At 40.2% G+C, this 20,262-nt stretch overlaps 1 protein-coding gene across 1 annotated transcript in view; it reads right to left on the reverse strand.

Moving 5' to 3' along the window:
* Window positions 1-20,262, reverse strand: part of TTN (titin) — a 274,867-nt gene that overhangs the window by 223,779 nt on the left and 30,826 nt on the right. The window contains 18 exon segments of the mRNA XM_047722299.1: window positions 1,646-1,834; window positions 6,940-7,065; window positions 7,273-7,557; window positions 9,058-9,289; window positions 10,458-10,623; window positions 10,713-10,854; window positions 11,316-11,576; window positions 11,992-12,252; window positions 12,398-12,658; window positions 12,751-13,014; window positions 13,555-13,815; window positions 15,635-15,895; window positions 15,983-16,246; window positions 16,372-16,644; window positions 16,743-17,009; window positions 17,848-18,129; window positions 18,274-19,967; window positions 20,069-20,237. Of these exon segments, the coding sequence (XP_047578255.1) occupies window positions 1,646-1,834; window positions 6,940-7,065; window positions 7,273-7,557; window positions 9,058-9,289; window positions 10,458-10,623; window positions 10,713-10,854; window positions 11,316-11,576; window positions 11,992-12,252; window positions 12,398-12,658; window positions 12,751-13,014; window positions 13,555-13,815; window positions 15,635-15,895; window positions 15,983-16,246; window positions 16,372-16,644; window positions 16,743-17,009; window positions 17,848-18,129; window positions 18,274-19,967; window positions 20,069-20,237 (5,658 nt within the window).

Raw genomic sequence — 20,262 nt, forward strand, 5'->3', positions numbered from 1 at the left:
TCAGAGATTTAAACCATATAGGTGAACCCATAATTGAGAACTTAGGAGGACCTACTGGGTGTTACTTCATTAGTAAATTATGGACTGACCACACTATGCAATGAGACAAACAGCAGAGACTCTCATTAGTAACAGTGGGAGCAGGAGGTATGAAGTAAATTTCCAAGTCTTTACAGAAAGATAAGCTTTACCTTTTGGAGTCACTGTGAGTGCAGCTGCACAAGAGGCTTCCCCAGCGCTATTGGTGGCTTTGCAAGAGTACTGCCCAGCATGCTCTGAGTAAGCATCAACTATAAGCATTAAAGCCATGCCTGTGGCCTCCTCATAATGGAAAACTACATCTTTTGTTGGTAGAATTGGCTGCTGGTTATGAAACCAGTGGATTTCTGGCTTGGGAATGCCAAAAACCCTTGCATGAAATCTGACTGTCTCCCCGTTGTGCACCCTGACGCTTGACAGAGGCTGGATGAAGATGGGCTTTTGGCCAAGGGACTCCTTCTTAAATGAAACTGATGAAGAGACATGCCATTGGGAGTTTGACGCAACTTCTTCAAATTTGCTAAATCCTGAAAAGAAGCATGCCAACCTTTAATGTCTTACCCTCCACTGAAACCAGAACTCATTTGGAGTTGCAGAGTTCAATGGTGGACTAGAATCCAGTCCAGTCCTAATGTCTTCTCAACATATGCCACCATTGGTTCCAAGTCACACATGTTCCCTTCCACTTTCCGGGCAAACAAGTCGAGACATAAATAGTCTAAAAAAGTTCACTGTATTGTTTGTGAAGACACTAGTGAAGTACATAATCTGGTTTAGGTATTCTTATTTTCTGTTTTTACTTTTTCCCCTCTGGTTGTAAAATTACATTTTTTTTCTATTTTGTGAGCCACTTTAAATTGATTATTAAGAAAATATCTGATTATTAGTAAGTGTTTAAAATTAAGGGAAAAAACAAAGTTGCTCTCAATCTGGATGTATTTATACATAGTTAATAATACATAGATTAAATTAGCTCAGCAAAAATAGTCTGTATAAAAAGATTGTTATCTTGTTTTGAAACTAAGTGCCCTCCACTACCAGGGAAGTGTTTCTGATGGCAGTTTAAAAGTCCCAAGTATCAGAAATGCTAAACCATCTTAGGACGAGACCTCTCAACCTTCAGGCATTCTTTGAACGATGGTGAATACACCTATGTGGTATACAGACCTGAAATCATCCTCCATAGCTTCTGTGAAATCAGAATTTTATCAAGACAACAGGAGGATAGTAATGCTTACATTACATTTTTTTAAAAAAAAATTTTCATCCTAGCTAAATGAGAAAGCAAATCTACCTATTTCTTTAGCATGTTTCTCTCCATTCTGATACATGCTGATCAGAAAGCATGAAAGCTGGTAAGGAGAGCAATACATTACAGAACATTATAAAGACAAAGCAGGGCAAAATGAGAAATGATGTTTTGTGATTCATAATGAGATGGGATAAATGGAAAGTGAGAATGCAGCATATAACATGGAAACTATTAGTTGCATTAAAAGAGAACGATAGGGCCAACGATGGTTTACATGGAATCTTTAGTGATTGTTACTGACATTGTGAGATTAGAGCCATATTTAAATGTGGTTCTGAAGGTTATTCACTGTACCTGCCAGTCTCAAGTTGGCTGTGCTTGATACCTGACCCACAGCATTATTGGCAACAAAAGTGTAAGTTCCTTCATCTTCTGGATAAGCTTCAGCAATTTCCAGTTGGTAAGTGTCTTCAAATTGAGTCATTCTAAAAAACCTAGATGGCTTAATTTTCTTGTCTTTGCTGTACCAAGACACTTTTAGATCTGCATCACAAAAGGAAAAAAAAAGATATTTGAATGACAAAAAGTGGTGGATATTTTTACCTGAAAAGACAATATTGATTATATCGGTGACTAAGTTTCCGATGTATCTTCATAACATTATATTTCTCTTTTTGGGCATGCCACATCTGCTCTTACAAGATCTCTTTTCATCTTTAAGAAAGAAACATGATTTTCTAGAAAAATCCAGCTTATAGGCTGATTCTAATGTTTGGAAATTTACTATTTCCGTTATATTCTTTTTAATCCTGTGCAGGTTATGCTGTGGAAACAGGGACAAGGTTTTGATATAGTCAGTGACCTTGAGAAAAAGATTGTGTCCTAAGGAATAGTCATCATGATGGGTTTGATCTAGGATTGTGGTTGCCTACTGCGCTTGGGGTTGTCTACTGTGCAGAAAGATCAAAAAGCAATCTGAGATCAACATTCCCAGAAGTTTAAAACAGACACCCTAAGGCTGAAGACAAAATTTCTACATTTTCATTATCTATGAGCAAGCATTGAAAGGTCTTAGCACAGCAAAAAATAATTTTAAAATTGAAAGAAAGGGTCATGGAATTTGGTCATCTTAGATATATTTGGCTTTTTTCAAAGTAACGGTAATAATAAATGATAATAAAACTGGCTCTTTTCACATAAAGTTGAAAATAACTCCAAAGCAAAGATTAAAAAACATTATGTTCTTACAGTTTAAGGTGAACTTTAAAAAAATATTACACTTCCATTGAAACAATCACCCTCTAAGTCAAGAGTGAATTTAAATTTAGTCACAAGTTTTAAAAGCCACAACCCAAGACTTCTTGTTTTTGGAATGCGATCATGATATCACTTCCTTATCCCAATACCATCCACAGGGGGATTTTTCTAATGGCCCAGTGAGCTAGCATTTGTTTGCATTTTAGCACAAATTTTGGTTTGTGAAGGTTCCCCTCCTGCCCATGATGATAGTTGTTTATAAATTACAGGTTCTTCTTTTATTTATTTATTTTTAAGATTTTATTTATTTATTTGACAGAGAGAGATCACAAGCAGGCAGAGAGGCAGTCAGAGAGAGAGGAGGAAGCAGGCTTCCTGCTGAGCAGAGAGCCCGATGTGGGGCTCGATCCCAGGACCCTGAGATCATGACCTGAGCTGAAGGCAGCGGCTTAACCCACTGAGCCACCCTGGCACCCCCAGGTTCTTCTTTTAAAGACACAAATGTCTTCACTTCCTTAGGTAGCAAGGTAAAGTAGAAAATGGAACACTGATACCACAATTTCCCAGCTGTGTGACCTTAGACCCATCATTTAATCTCTCTGGGCCAGTCTTCTCATTGGTAAAATGAGATGCATAATACTTCATGAGCTCTTCATTGCAAAAAAAAAAAAAAAAATGTTGTGTGAATTGAATGACTTACATGGGAAGGACTTTATAAACCACTGGCATAAGTCAGTTATCAAAGCAAGACTGTTTAAACACCCCCCTGCCAAGGGATCATCAGTGCCTTTAATATTTTGCACCAAGACAGGGTCATGTGATATAATAGATAATGCCATCACATGGAATTTAATAATCATTCTACAACCATTTAGTCTGTCTGTTAAACCTCAGTGGAAATGGGATGATGAAGAGTTTGTCCACCTCTTTACAGGGTTCTCCGCATAGTCCTACAGTAACTTCCTCCTTTGGAGAAGGGATGAAGCCCTAGGACAGGCATGCATGGCCAAAAATAAAGGAGCTAAGAGACGAGACCTCTCTTGGTAATGAACTTGGTGCTTCTGACGGGACTGACACTATCTGTGTTGGTCACTGGCCTCTTCTGGCTTCTACAAGGCCACCCCACTCTTCCTGCTCCCCATTCCACCGCTCCATTGTATTTGGTCCCTAAATTCCCTTCATTCCACCTCTCAAATTCTCCCACAATCTACACCCTTCTTCCTCCTGACTCCCCTTGTTGAGGGCCTCATCAGCACTTTCCAAGTCTATCAAGATGGCCTCTCCCTTGGTCCTCACCAGGTCTCCCCTCTCACATCTGACCATTCTTCTTTGCACAATCACAGTATTGTCTCCAAAAAGCAAACCTGATCATGTTACCCAGAGGCTTAAAAATCCTTCAGTGGCTCCTCAGTGCAAACAAGATAAAATCTAAAATCCTAAGCGCAGAATACCAAACCCTTTGGGATCTGGCCCTTGCCTTCTTTTCTGGCCTTTCCTCCACTAATTACATCACTTTCCAACCATACTCAAGCCACTTGTCATTTCCAGCACATTAAGTACTCTCGTAGGCTTCTATGATTTGTAAATGTCATTCTCTGCCTAGAATACCCTTGTGTTCAATGATCCTGTTGATTCTTCAATGCCCAGTCCATGCATCTCTCTCTGACTGTCATGCAAACAGACAGCACCAAATACATGGGCTGTTAAAGCACGTACAACCTTGCGATCTAGCAGCTAATGTAATAATATTTCAATATCAGGAACACTGACATTGGTAGAATACAACTGAAGAGATACTTAAATGAACAATGGGCATCCATCATAGCTAGACTAATTAGTTATCATTTTATTTAGCTAGAGGTGGCTCAGTAAGCCTCCAAATGATACTATCTGTAGGATAAACAGCGAAAAGCTAGCTTTATTACAAATTTTAAAATTCTACTTTTCCAAATTGCTTTTCCACCAGTAGGTGGCACCAGAGACCTTCAACAGGCAACACTTTCTCATAAAAGTCCTACCAGATTGCTCAAGGCCAACAAGTTCTAAGCTTAGGGGAGTACTAAATTCCAAAAACATGTGATTGGGGTTTCTGAAGACGCAATTATTTTCCAGTATAGAAGGCAGGACTGAATTTGTTTCCCTAGGGTAGTACCGGGTCAGAGGAATTTGTGTAAATACTTTCAGTGGCAAGAGCATAAAACTTTATCATTTGGTAAGCTTTTAAAGGGGCATTTTATTAATAATTTTTGCCATATAAAAAAACACATTTGCAAGAGGATGCTCAAACCTCTGTATGTGTATAAATAGTACACACATAAAGAGTTAGTAACTCACGAATTTATAAAGTCCATTTAAACATTTAAAGATGTCAGTCATATAGAAGATATTTTTCTATTTCTACCCCAACTGGAGTCTTATAGAAGGCTTTGAAGATACTTTTGCAACACCTTAAAGGCAAAACTATATTATTTATAAACTAAAAAGTGCTATATGAAGACTACTGCTTTAAGACAATCATATATATGTATATTGATTTGAAAATTTTCCTCTAAAAATTCAATGAAAGGATAAATTTAGTGTGACTTCAGTGAATTTGATATTAAAATGCATTTTTCTTTATTGTGTTAGCAAAATATTATCAAATCAGTCCCTATTTCTTGATATTTAGTATTTCTCAAACTCTGTGCTTTGAAGTCACAAAGTCTGTGGTGTTTGTCTGTATTGGTCACCCAATACCAGACTTTTATGTTTATATAATTCCCCTCTATGGCTATAATAAAATTAATGTATTGAGCACTAGACACTTGCCAGCCATGCCTATAGGTACTTTACATACATAATATCTTTTAATTATGCCCATAAAAATCAAATAGGTTCATTTGGTTTCTAGATCAGCATCTCTATTTCAGAGGAGGAAGTCATCAGGTCATAGAAAGCCAACTGAAATACTAACTTGTTTAGGAAAATGGCTCATGGCAATGCAGAGATTGAGTCATAAACTAATGGAAGAAGTATAAAAAAAAAACCCAAAAACAGAAAAAAACCCCACACTTACTAGGTGCTGTGAGAAACCCTAGCTCTAAGAATTTCCCTTTGATGGTCATACATAAATGCCTGCAAATAAGAGAGTGACTTTTACTGGGGATAAAGCTGATTTACCCTATCTGAGGTAAATTTACAATCATAATTGGCTTGAAATGGCTGCAAACATCTTGTCTCATTCTACTAGGACCGGATTCCTGAGGTTTTGGGGGAGGGCCCAGGACCATCTGGGAGACATGCCCTTACTAAAGAGTGTAACAACGAACTCACTGGGTGTTACTGCCTGATGAACACGGCTAAGTGCTGCTGAGTGTGATCTAACATGCTCCTGATTGGTGTTAGTCATATGACAATCATTCTTTTGCCCAATTAACAATTACTTATTGAGTATATACTATCTATGAAGCTATTCTGGGACAAGGATCCACCCTTGCTGCCCAGGATAGTACTTCCCAACAGCTACTCCCCTTTTAGGCAAGAGGTTCTAGGTACTAAGAGTCTCTGCCCTCCTGAAATATACATTCTAAGATCAAATGCAATACTATCCTTACTTTATTCATGAAGCAAAGAGAACCAGAAAAATCTATTTTCCTAAGGTCAGAGTGGAGCCAAGATTCAAATCCAATCTCTGATTATAATGCCCCTACTTTTGATGCTACTGGCAATTGCTTTCCAAAGGAATATACCTTTTCACACAAGCACTGTCTACAGACTGAATAATGTCTTACATATAAGCAGACTCTTCTTTTGAAATATATGTAGGTACAATATTATAATTAATATAATAACAATTGTAGTTTTGTTGTATTTTTTTGAAGAGATAACAAAAGTTATCTATGCGGGGGACACCTGGGTGGCTCAGTCAGTTAAGCATCTGCCTTCAGCTCAGGTCATGATCCCAGGGTCCTGGGATCAAGTCCTGCATCGCACTCCTTGCTCAGCAGAGAGCCTGCTTCTCCTTCTCCCTCTGCCTGTTGCTCACTCTCTCTTGCTCTTGCCCATTCCCTCTGACAAATAAATTTAAAATATCTTTAAAAAATTTATCTAAGGGAACGGGACATCTTTTGAACATCAGAAAACACAGATCAAGTTCTTTGTTGTTGTTGTTGTGGTTAAAAAAAAAAAAACACTACATAAAATTTACCACCTTAACCATTTTTAGGTGTATACTCAGTAGTGGAAACATGGTCTATTCCTTTATTCAGTAATTCAAGTAAGTCTTCTGCAAGATTCTTAATAAAAGTCAAATTATGCACAAGAGATGTTTGTGATGGAGGAAAAGGTAAGAAACCTTGCCTCAGATCATTGTTTGTAAATATCAGCACTGATACCTTTGCTCATAAACCTACCTGTTCCAGACACTCTGCACTGAAAACGGGCTGGCTGTCCCTCAGAGGTGACAGTGTCCTGAAGTGGAGTGATGATGGCAGGAGGATAAACTGGCATTTCTTGATCTGGAGACACAACTTCTGGAACTAAAGAAAGGGATCACAAGATTGGTCATGATTAAGTCACTTACAGACTGCACAGAATGGAGCATGCAGATTTATCTTATCTTCCTAAAAGTTGGGTAGCAGTCTACTTTTAGGAGCTCCAAACTGTATTTATAAATGCAGTCGGAGAACGCAAAAGAGGGTTTCTTAGGTTTGATTTTAAGCTGAGAAGTAGCAAGGCCTGTGTACCTTCCACCGAGAGCGAAGCAGAGGTTGTGGCAACACCATAGTCATTCTTAGCTTCGCAGGTATAAACAGCTGCGTCCTCTGGGAAGGCTTCGATGAGCAAAAGTGTGTACTCTTGCCCATCGTGAAGAAATTTGCACTTGAAGCCCGTGGAAAGCAGCTGCTCCTCCTTGTACCAGGAAATCTTGGGCTGTGGTCTGCCGGATATCACGGCACAGAAGCGGGCCGGCTTGCCAGACTGCACAGTCACGGGCTGGAGTTCCTGAAGGATCTGGGGCGGTTCTGGAGCTGGGAGTGAATGAAAACCAGCAGCGTGTGAAAAAGCATGAAAACACGGGAGAACATGTGAATGCCTACGTTAATTTTTGGCCAGTGGTGACGTGTCCAGAAACCAAACTTTGGAACCATGAGAGCTTTACTTGCCTGAGAATATCGGAACATTCTTTGTGCTAAGAAGAAAGGACATATTGGGAATTCTGTCCTCAGATAGAATGACTTTAGAAAGATACTTGTGATGTTTGAGGCTTGGTCAGGGGTATCATCATAACAGGATCACCCCTTTCCTTGTTGGAGTCTGTGTGGGGGTGTGGCAATGGCCAGCACCCTAAAGAATGCCAGAACGGCTGCCACGTGCTATCTATTTTGTATCATTTGGGAAAACCATGTGCCCAGGTGTTCATCACCTTTAGGTTTGTTTGATTTGCAAGTATTTGTGGATATGTCAGAGTCACTTCTTTATAACCAGGTGCCAACGAAGTATAACCATTACATACGAAGAAAAGAATAAATGTTAATCTTGATCTACTTAAAGGCAATTAATTAGACTTAAAAAAAAAAAAGAAAAACACTTTCCTGCTATGCTAATGAAACCATCTTCTCAGTGTTATGATGACTGAGGGGAACTGGGTAGTTCATGGAACAGAGAAATGGGGAGAAAGGACTTCTGTGAGGCTGTTTTCTGACCTTTACTTCTCTGTGCCTCAGTCTCTCTACCACTAATCTAGAAAGAGTAAGAACTGGATACCATGATGGTTTGGTCTTCTATGGTCTAAGGGGATGTTGGCAATGTGGCTCATTTTTGTTAACCTGAGATTATTCCTGGGGTTCTTCAATCTGCTTCTGAGGTATTCGTTCAGAGTAGACTCAAGATTCAAATAGGGATGGACAGTCCTTCTTCTCCGTATAGATTAGTCTCATTTCTAGAGGAGCCTCAAATTCAGCTCTCAGCTTTTCATGAGGAAGGTGGGTGCTTTCAGGGCTCTCCTCTGAGGATGTGGTAGCGTATGGAAAAAGAGCCTCTGGTCCTCGGGCTCAAGGCAAAGAAAACCTAGCTCCGCAGCATCTGTGGCTCTCCAGGCCCCCTGGGGTCTCAAAGAGGATTTCTGCATTTTCCCTGGCACTCCCCACTAGAGGCTGCAAATGCCCTGGGGCTTGGTAGCACTACTAGCACCTAAGCAGTTGGCTCCAAGGGTGGAGAACTTGACCAGCTGAGTGCTGTAGCTAGAAACCCACTGAGGGTCTATTATAGTTGACAGACGGTAGATATTCAATAGAGTTGAATAACTAAATGAGGGTCTAGCCATTAGGCACTTTCTGGAAATGACATCTTTACAGTCATTTTAATAGCTGCCGTCCCTTCACCACAGGTGATATGTGAAAATAAATGTAGCTGCAATACGAGTAGCATGGCTTCTTCGGAAGTTGCCCAGAAACTATCAGCCCTTTAGGAACTTAAAGGGGAGGATTATCCCAGTTGGTTCCACAAAATATGCGGGTATCTCTACCTACCATTGACATAGAGAGTAACGGAACTCCTGTTCCTTCCTGCCACAAAGGTGTATTCACCGGCATCGCTATGCCTGGTCTCAGAGATAAACATCCGGTGGATTCTTCTCTCCACCACATACTGGTGTCGTTCTTGAACTTGGAAATTGATTTCAATGCCGTCTTTATACCAGTGGGCATCAACATCGTCTTCGTTGACCTCAAACTCAACGACAGCACGTTGTTTCTCAATAACCTTTCAATGGAGCAACATAAAAAGAGAATTGAAGTCCTGCTTTCCTTTCAGTTTTAGCCTATTTCTAAAACTGCTCATTTCAAAAGCATGTCAAAACTATACATTATGATATAAACATAATGTGGGTGAAGTGCATTCTAATGTGTCCTGCATATCCTTAGACAAATGCTGCCCTAACTTCTTCTATAAAGAATCCTGCTGACACCTGCACTGAGGAGAGACGCCGCCTCAAAGAGACTGATTTGAATCCTTAAAATGCTTGCTTTTTAACTAATCACAATAACAATAACAATACCTTATATCTGTGGGCTTTTCATTTTTTTTTGGCTTTTTTTTGGCTTTTCATTTCTGACAAAGCTCTTCTACTATTTAATCTGATTTCTTGTGGTATGAACAAGAACCTCCTGGGGTACGTAGAAACTATTAGCCTCATTTTTAAAAGTGAGGAAATCAAGGTTCAGAATTGGGCAGTAAAGGAAAGAAGACATATTTAGGTCATCTGTGTCCTCACTGAAGGCTTTTTCACTATGGCCTAAGGTCTGTCATGCCTGGCTCTCCTCAGATAAGCAGTAGGGTAAATCTGAATTCAAAGGATATTTCTCCTAACACGTTCTCTCCATTCCACCATTTGGGAAGACAGGCACTCGTGAAACAAGCTCTGCACAAGTGGTAGAGGGCAAAGCTATCCAGCTCAGCACCCTTGCTGGGAATCCAGCTTTGCTCCAACTGGTCTACCTCCTGGACCTCAGAAGCAGCATCCCCGACCAAGTCCCTGCACCCCTGCTTCTCCATGACAGAAGCCGTATGGCAAAACACCACCTTGTCCTACCTTCCCTGAGTTCTGGTTGCTGTGTAAGCACCACAGTGTAAATTTTAGCTCTTTCCTGGTTTGGACTGCTTGGCAGGTGGCCATTTATGAGGCAGCAAAGTTTCTACAGCTGCTTTAATTAAAGTATCCAGACAGCTGCTAAGGACACACTATTTCCCTAAGTGAGGGAAAACTGTGACTAAATTGATGTCAGATTAAGAGTCTAAGCCAGCAGGGATCAGCTGTTTTCATTCTTTAGAAGACTGTGGTTAGAAAATGTTAAGGTTAAAAATTAAAATCTCAAACTATGGAATATGAGCCCTTGATGACGTCTCCCCACATTCAGCACATAGACAATACCTGAACCTCCCTTTTGAGACTCCGGATGCGGACATCTCTGCCCTCTACATAGAGGTTGGCGGTGGAGATGTTGCCTCCTGCCACCACTGCATACTGCCCGGCATCAGACATCCGGGTGGACGGGATCAGGAGGCGGTGGACGTATTTCTCTTTCTGTATCTTTATTCTATGGATGACATGGAAATGGAAATTTAATGAATGGTGACTCAAAGCAAACTGGGAATTACTGGAATGTAGCCAAGGAACACAACTGACCTATCCACGGCTGGCAGCTCTTGGCCATCTTTCATCCACTGAACAGTGATGTCAGGTTCAGAAACTTCACATTCAAACATGGCTCGCTTCTTCTCAAGAACCTTGATGTCCTTAATGTGTTTTCGAAATTCTATATGGCGAGCTGGAAAACAGCGTGTACAAAAATTAATCTTCCTAATGGCTTTAAGACATAACTCACAATTCAGGGGCTTTCAGTGTAGTCAGAATTGTACAACCATAACTATCAATGTTAGAATATCCTTGTCACCCTCCCCAAAATCATACAACCCTTAGTCATCACCCACCAAACCCTCCAATGTAGGCACCCATCTATGGTCTCTATAGATTTGTGTATTCCGACTTTCCTATAAAGGGAATCAGACATGACACGGTCCTTTGGGACCAGCTTCTTTCACTTAGCGTAAAGTTTTTTCAGGTTCATCCATGTGGTAGCATGTATTGGCATTTGCTTTTTATTGCTAACAATATTTCATTACACAGAAACACCATATTTTATTTTTCCATTCATTAATGCACTGACTAATATTTTATAAGGTGCGTTTGACATCTAGTTGTATGGATAAGACATTTATGACCCCATACCTTCCACATAAAGGGTGGCTGTTGATGTAGCTTTTCCAGCTACAAAGGTGTACTCGGCTGCATCCCCAAAGTGAACGTTCCTGATATTCAGTGAGTGCGTGAGCTTTTTGGTTCTCATCTGGCACCTGTCAGTTGATTTGATTTCCACACCATTCTTTAACCATTTGTAAGAGATGCCTTCATAGTTCACCGTTACCTCAAAGGTAATTGTGTCTTTTTCTTCAGCATTGATGTCCTTCAGCATGGATGTAATCATGATTGCTGCAAGGGGGGAAAGAAATACACCCAAGGAGACTTAGTGTGATGTGAGTCATAACGAGCACAGAGTGAAAACTCGGAATGTGTTTAGTCTGTCTGCAAAGGTGATTATAGTTCTGGGATATGAGCTATGCTATCTTCCAGGTACCCTCTATGGGACAATACCATGTGACAGAGGAACAGAGAGAGCTAGGGATAGATACTATAGCATCTATATAGGTAGCTTTTCAAGGCAACTCTAATCAGAAAATTTTATCCAGGTGGAGATGCAAGTGCCTAACTTAGGGTGAACACACGGTAGATGTTTCAGTCAAGAACTTTTGGAGTGGATTAACTGGTCAGGAAGGAAACGTGTAGGATATGTAATAACAATGAGTTTACCAAATATATTATATATATTTTTTGTTTGTTTACTTACGGGTCACTTTCAGGGTAGCGCTGACTTGGTCATTGCCACAAACAAATGTGTATTCTGCTGAGTCCTCTGTGCTGGTGTTCATGATGATCAGCTGGTGGAGTTTCCCTTGCACGACTATCTTGAACTTCTCACTCATCTCAATCTCCACACCATTCTTCAGCCACATGGAAGGGACATTGAAGTGGGAAACCTCACACTCAAAGGAGGCAGCTTTGGTCTCAGGTACCTCAATGTTTTTCATGGTTTTTGTAATATGTAATGCTTGGGAAAATCAAAAAGCACTTCAGTTAATATATTTTATTTAAAAAAATGGATGAAACCAACCAACCAACTGACCGACCAACCAACCAACCGATGAGCCCATGGGGATCATCTCGGGGAAATACTGAAAGGGGCTAATACTTACTCTCCACGAAAAGTTTAGCTTTGCATTCCAATTGCCCCACCACAGCGGTATATTCCCCAGCATCCGAGGGGGTGATATGTTGCAGCATCAGCTTGTGGACCTTCCTTTCTGAGACCAGTCTGTGCTTGTCACTTGGCTTAATCTCCACATTCTTGTGGAACCATTTTACTGGAACAGTGTCATGGGAAACACTAACTTCAAAGGCAACGGTGGCATTTTCCAAGGCGGTCACATCTTTCGGCTTTTTAATGATCTTGACAGCTAACAAGGAAAGTTGAGGCAGTTCAGTGATACGGTTAACTTAGGGGCAACCATACATTGGCTACATGTAAAATGGTTCTAAATCAACTCACTTTCAACGTGCAGTCTGGCACTGGCTCCTAGCTTTCCAAGCTTGAAGCCATATACAGATTCATCCACAACAGCACAGTTTTTAATCCTCAGAGTGTAAACTGTTCCTTTGACTGAGATGTCATACTTGTCACTGGGTTGCAGCACGACACCATTTTTGATCCACTGGACACCTTTTACATTAGGGTGAGTAAGCTCGACAGTAAAAACAGCATCCTGTGTCTCTGTCACTGTGAGGTTCTTCAGAGTCTTCTTAATTTTGACAGCTGAAGACAAATTTATGATTGGTTTAGGAAATAAAGATGGTACGGCCAAGTAAAAGAAGTCCTGGGATAAGATCATTACCTGGTCATCTTGCAAAAAAACAGTTATCAGAAATGTTGCAGTTATGCATCACCTCTGTTTTAAAAGACACCTTGAGATTATTTAGGAATACCTGGGATCCAGTTTGAGATGCACACTACACCATGATTTTTCTATACTAGAATGGGATGAAGTTTTGCAAAGCTGCATACGAATAGCTTAAAAGACTGGAGAAGAGCAAGAGGGGAATGGAGAATGAGAGTGTCTAATTAGGCTGTTCCTCCGAGATAGAACCAAAGAAATGGCTTCTTCACAGAAACATATCCTAAAAGCAATTCTGCACCTTGTGGTAGATGGCTCAGAAAGTTGAGAGAGTTTATAATGATTTTGTGAAATGAAGATTTATGGCATCCAGAATGATTATACGTCTGACTTTTTAAAAATGAGACTATTAAGAATGTAATATGATGTGGAACAAATACATCTGTTATTATAGCACAAACCTTCAACTTTGAGTTTGGCAGATGTTTTGGAGGTGGCCACCTTGTAGGTGTACTCTCCAATGTCATCTAATTTGGTGGCAGCGATGATAAGTCTCCTTTTGTGGCCATCAGATTCACTCCAGATGTTGTTACTCAGTGGTAGGTGTTTGCCATCCTTCAGCCACTCGCCTTCTGAATCTGGGTTGGCAACTTCACATTCAAATATAGCTTCCTGTGATTCAGCCACCGTCTGATCAGTGAGTGGCTTGGAGATGGCCCCCCCTTTGGAACAAGACAAGTGTAAGTGTGAGTCCTTTAAAAAATATTATGCAAAAAAGAAATCCTTGAACAATTAAATATAAAATATCAAATTTTAAAACACGATTTTGAATATCATGAAATGTCTAGAATTATCTTTATCCATATTGAGAATATATCACAAAAATCCCTATTCTAGTCTGCATGACTGACAACCAGGGGAAACACTGGAATCAGGAAGGTTTTGCAAAGAGAAAGCAACCGTTAATAGAGAATTTTGAGAACAATACCACCTGGATGGCTTCTAACTCAATTTGTCCTTCAAAAGTATTCTACTTACATCTTCTAAGGACTGTTTGCTGCAAATATATCTAATATTTGATTGGGAAAAGATGTGCTAAGAAAATGTTCAGTCATCAATATTTCTATAAGATTAAAGATTCTTATATACTAAAAATCACTATTTTTCTTAAAAAACATTAATTTATTTACTTTGAGAAAGAGTGGGGTAGAGGCAGAGGGAGAGGGAGAGAAATCCTCAAGCAGACTCCTGCCTGAGCACAGAGCCTAATGCAGGGCTTGATCCCAGGACACTGAGATCATAACCTAAGCCAAAATCAAGAGTCAGCCACTCAACCAACTGAGCCACTCAGGCACCCCCCAAAATCACTGTTTTGACATGTGTCATCTCTTTCATGAAACTTCCCATATTGCCTCCCTGGCCACTATCCACTGGCGAATAAATAACTCCTTCAGCAAGTTAGTTGCTAATGTATCTGTCCCTTTCTAAATTGTGAATTTCTCAAGAAAAAAGTATCATGCCTTATTCATTTTTGTGTCCTGTGTTTCTAGCAGTGTCTTGCCTATGGTAGGACCTTAGTAAGTCTTGAGTGAAATCACATAGAGGTTCATAGATTTTCCTCGTTTAAAAATGTGACTTATATTAAAAATGTGACTTATATTAGACATGTCAAAGTTCAGGGCCTAAAGTTTTGTTTGAGAAGTATTTTTTCATGGTCAAAAATCTGAGGAACTATTATAATGTAATAAAGTATAAGATAAAGTGGGATACACAATTCCCGCATGGACTTTACAATTTAATCCCCATGTCATATCGTACTCCTCAATAAATATATTGTAATGAACCAAACACATTTATGATGTCTTCTAGTTTTTTCTTGACAGTTGATTTCTGCTTTTGGTTTTTCATTTTAGAGTAAGGGATTTCTGCTGAATGAGAATGGTCTACTTCATCTCATAAGACAGAGATACACAGATACACTGACTTACATTTTAAAATGTTCATTGGATTCATAAAACAAATATGAAGGGAACAAAGGAAACAAAAGTTAAAGAAACAAGAGTGATTTAAAAAAAAAAAAGAAATACACCTTAGAGTAGGAAAGTTTAAACAAAGCTCAGTTCAACCACTGCTTATTAATCACCTATCATGTGCAATATGTTGGAGAACACAGAGAAGAATGAAGCATTTCCAGATTTGGGGGCTTGCACTCTGGTGTGAGAAGAAGAAATGGGGCAATAACACAAGTATGTACTAAGGGCCATGGAAGAGACACACGGAAAATAATCTGATAATTAGAGTAGTAAGATCTTACACAGATGGGAAGATGAAGGAAGGCTTCAAAGAAAATGGCAACTGAGGTAGGTCTGCCTAGGAGAACACGGTGGGGACAGTGTTGAGGGAACTACTGGCTTTGAGAACAGCACAAGCAGAGGCATGAAGTAAAAACTGATGGGAATTTGAAAGGGAATGGGCCACAATTTCTTAAATTAAAATGACTTCCCCACATAAGAAGTTAGATTGAATGATAAATATACCAACCTGCCACAGTAAGTTTTCCAGATGTCATATTTTCTCCGGCAAAAAATGTGTATTCTCCTTCATCATCTTTCATCATATTTAGAACTGTCAACTTATATATTTTTCCATGTGCTTCAATTTTATATTTAGAACTGGGTTTGATTTCCTTGCCCTTAAAATTCCACAAAACATCAATTCCTGAGTGGGACAGCTCAACTTCTAAGACGACATTTTGGGTTTCTGTACAGGTAAGGTCACGCAGACCTCTGATAATTTTAATTTCTGGGGGAAAAATAATCACTTGGTTAATATCACACTGGGAAAATAGAAGGCTTAAGACACTGATAACTTAAATGGAAGAATCCTTACTTTCCACAGAGAGATCACAGCTGGTTTCAACCCTCCCAACCATCAGCTTGTAAGGTCCTTCATCTGAAGCGTGGGTCCTGTTAATCACTAGTCGCTGCTTAGTGCCTTTGACAATGGCTTGTACGCGATCATCAGGCTTGATCTGTTCATCATTTAAGTACCATTTAACGGAAGTCACATCAGGGACTGAGACCTTACATTCGAGCACAGCCCTGGTGCCCTCAAGCACATTAACATCCTTTAGAGGAGTTATCACATCAACACCTGTAAAACCACATACATAAATAAAAGATTTATGAAAGTGGATTTTGCTTTAAATGCCTGCTTACTGAAGTTCTCTACCCATTAACAGGGTACTCTACCCATAAAAATATGTAAGTTGCACTCACTGTAGACAGAGACACGCCCACTGGTTGACAGTCCAAGGGATGGAATGGTGAAGGAGTAATTTCCAGCATCCTCCTTAGTCATGTCTTCAATGAGCAGCATATGGGACTGTTTGTCTATCACAATGTGAACTCTGTCACTGGGCTGCACTTCTTGGCCATCTTTCATCCAGACACCCTCCACGTTCTCCAAGGAGACCTTCACTTCAAGCTGGACAATGTCACCTTCACAGACTTTTTGATCACTAAGTCCTTGTAGGATAGCAATGGGGCGGGCTGTGAAATACAGGGAGAAAAAAGAACTTTATGGTCATTTCTTTATCAATAAGCCATGATGATATTCAGTGCAGACCAAAAGGAACAGGCAGACTTACGTCTCATCTTTAGTTTACAGGTTGTCTTTTTCCCATCAACAACAAAGCTGTATTCTCCCTGGTCCTCTTTGGTCACATCCTTAACTGTGAGATTCTGACGTCCACGGCGAGATGTAATTGTGTATTTGCCATTGGACTTCAGCTCCACACCATTATGATACCATTTGCCTTCTATATTTTCTGGGGATATAACGCACTCTAACTCTCCCGAAAATGATTCTGGAACTTCTATGTCCTGAAGTTCTTTCACAAATTCAACAACTGCACCTGAGCCATAAGATAAAGAGAAGTTATTTCCTCTGGAGAGGTACACATCTAGACTTAAGGTAGAAAAAATTCCTGGTAAATCTCTTAAGTCTCCCATGCTATCAGGAGTATTCCTAATAGCAACCTGTCGATGGACTGAGAAATAAATTTTTAATAAAAAGAAGTTATTTTGATATTTAAATCATTTATTTATTTTAAAGATTTTATTCATTTATTTGAGAGAAAGAGAGAGAGTAGGGGGGTGAGGGGCAAAGGGAGAAGGAGAAGCAGTCTCCCCACTGACCAGGGAGCCCAAAGTGGGGCTCAATCCCAGGACCCTGGGATCATGACCTGAGCCGAGGGCAAATGCTTAACTGACTAGGCCACCCGGTGCTCCTAAATTATTTTTTAAAGCACAGAATTTTATTTCAATATAGAATTTTTAAAACAAGACATCAAAATAACCTTGATTTTTAAAAATCCAAATTGTCAATATTTTTAATTGCTGGTATAAATTTAGAAATCTTACTCTGCAGCTTATATCCAATTCCCAAATAATTCATTTTATGAAAGGAAAACTGCAAAGCTAATTTTATCACATACTAATGGTGACTTTAAAACTGAAAAATAGTGAGATTATGGGCGCCTGGGTGGCTCAGTGGGTTAAGCCGCTGCCTTTGGCTCAGGTCATGATCTCAGGGTCCTGGGATCGAGTCCCGCATCGGGCTCTCTGCTCAGCAGGGAGCCTGCTTCCCTCTCTCTCTCTCTCTCTGCCTGCCTCTCTGTCTACTTGTGACCTCTCTCTGTCAAATAAATAAATAAAATCTTTAAAAAAAATAGTGAGATTATTATTTACTACCTTCGACAATAAGTTTCGCTGTTGTTTTTACATTTTCGTCTTCTACGAGTACACAGCTGTAGTCTTCAGCATCAGATGCGTCAATTGTCAGTACGGAGAGGAAGTGAACCTTTCTGTCAGAGTGCATCCTATATTTATCTCCCGTATGAACCTCCACACCATCTTTATACCACTTCACTTTGACAAATGGCTCTGAAGTTTCACATTCAAAGGTTGCCATGGTGTCTTTTTCCTTAGCAACAACATCTTGTAATTCCTGTGTGAAAATGATCGATTGCTTGGCTATAAGGAAAGGGGGGAGAAAAAGACATTGTATTAAATTAAATTCACAATTTGAATAATAGGAAAAGAAAAGAAAAGAAATACGCTAATGGATAGTCATGGATAAACAGAGACAGATCCATCAAACCAAAGACTTCAAATTACCTTGGACAAGTAAGAATGCATGGCTTGAGGTTTCCCCGGCTATGTTGATGGCTTTCACCATGATGCTGGCAGAGTCCTCGGCAGTCACATCTCTTATGACCAGTTCACAAACATTGTCCTCAGGCCAGTACCAGTAGATTCGGTCAGAGCGTTCAATCTTTACCCCATTTTTGTACCATTCACATTCAGGGTCTGGTTTTCCCACCACTCTGACCCGGAAGTGTGCATCAGATCCTTGGCCCACTGTTTGGCTTTGGATTCTTTCAAAGATTTTAGGAGCCTCCATACTAGGACTCAGTTCAATTTTATCAGGCTTAAACGTTGGAATAGTGATCTTGCCTTCTTCAGCAAGGGCTTTCTTCTCCTCTTCAGTTAATTCTTTGGTCCAGTGGAGAAGCTCATCTTTTGTCTTCCTTAGGAGCTCTTCATAGGATTCATCCTTCTTACGAGACTTGAGCTCCACAGCAGTAATGGCTTCGTAATATCCCTCCTCGGTTCTGCGCTTGAATTTACTGCGCAGCTCTTCAGACTCTTCAGATACTTTTTCATGGGTAATTCTTTCAGCCCTTTTCAACTTCACAACTTCCTTGGCGTCAGTGGTATCAACAGGTCTATCTACTTTCTGTACTTCAAACTGAAGTTTTCCAGGTTCATGTATGTGAAACTCAGGCTTTGGTTCAGGGGCTCGCCTGAGGACAGACCTAAAATCTTCCCTCTGTTGGATCTCAAGTTTCACTTTATGCTCTATCACACCTTCAGGATTTTCTGCAGTGACCTTGACTTCCCCTGTGTCGTAGGATTTGCAGTCCACGATGTCCAAATAGTGAATGCCATCATAGCGAACTCTGAACCTTTTGCTTTTGCGGATCAGCTGTCCATTGAGGTACCAGTTGACTTTGGGTTGAGGGTAACCTGTCACTCGGCAACGGAACCTAGCGGTCTCCCCTTCGAGTACTCTCACTGGCTCTGGGAATAAGACGATGTCTGGCTTTTGCTTCTCTTTTTGATCTGTTGTTACACCTGTAAGTGCACCTTCATGAGCCATCCTCTCTAATTCTTCAATTCTCTGTAAGCCTTTCCTCCCCTCAGGCAACTGAGATTCTTCCACAAGACTTTTTTCATCTTTAACAATAAGTGTGGCAGATGTGTGATCTGTTCCATATTTGTTAGTAGCTCTGCAAGTAATGATGCCACTGTCTCTGGAATATGCAACTCCATAATCAAGGCTGCAATACCCAAACTCATTGATCATACGGAGCCTGTTGGCTGCTTCAAGTGGCTTTCCATCATGGAGCCATTCCACCACCATCGTTGGGTCACCAATTGGTGTTAGCCTACACTCGAAGTGGGCAGGCCCAAAGCGCTTGAGTCTTAAGGAAGTGAGTTTTTTCTTGAAAAATGGTTTCTGTTGTTTCTCTTTATCATAGAGGTCACCCTCTTCCCATTGCTCCTGACCATATCGCAGATGGAGGGGCTCCAGTTCTGGGGCTGCAATCTCCTTTGCTCTGTAGGTCCCTCGTGGGATGATTAATTTTCTCTCTGGTTCAGGTTCTGCAAACTCAACTTCAACGTTCACTTTGCATCTTGTAGTGTCTCGGCCAGCCTTATTAATAGCAGTTGCAGTATACCAGGCAGAATCCTGGCTGACAGTTGAATCAATTTTAAGGGCAGCTTCTCCCTTGGTTCCTTCAATTCTAGAAAAAGTGAAAAAAAATCAATACAGGAATAGTTATTGCTTTCTTGATTATTGGATTTGTATAATGAGCTTAGTTTTATTATTTTCAAGCAAACTTACCTGATTTTTGGATATTTATGAGGTACAATGATGTCACTGTTTTTCAGCCATACGATATCAGGGTTGGGATTACCCGTAGCTCTGACTTTCATTTCAAGTCGAGAACCTTCCTTTATAATGAGGTTTTTTAGTTTTTCTACGAACATTGGTTTTACCTGATGTTCCACAGCTGGAAGAGAAAGGTTTTGATTCAG

Source organism: Lutra lutra, chromosome 3 (assembly GCF_902655055.1).
Source record: "Lutra lutra chromosome 3, mLutLut1.2, whole genome shotgun sequence".
NCBI lineage: Eukaryota > Metazoa > Chordata > Mammalia > Carnivora > Mustelidae > Lutra > Lutra lutra.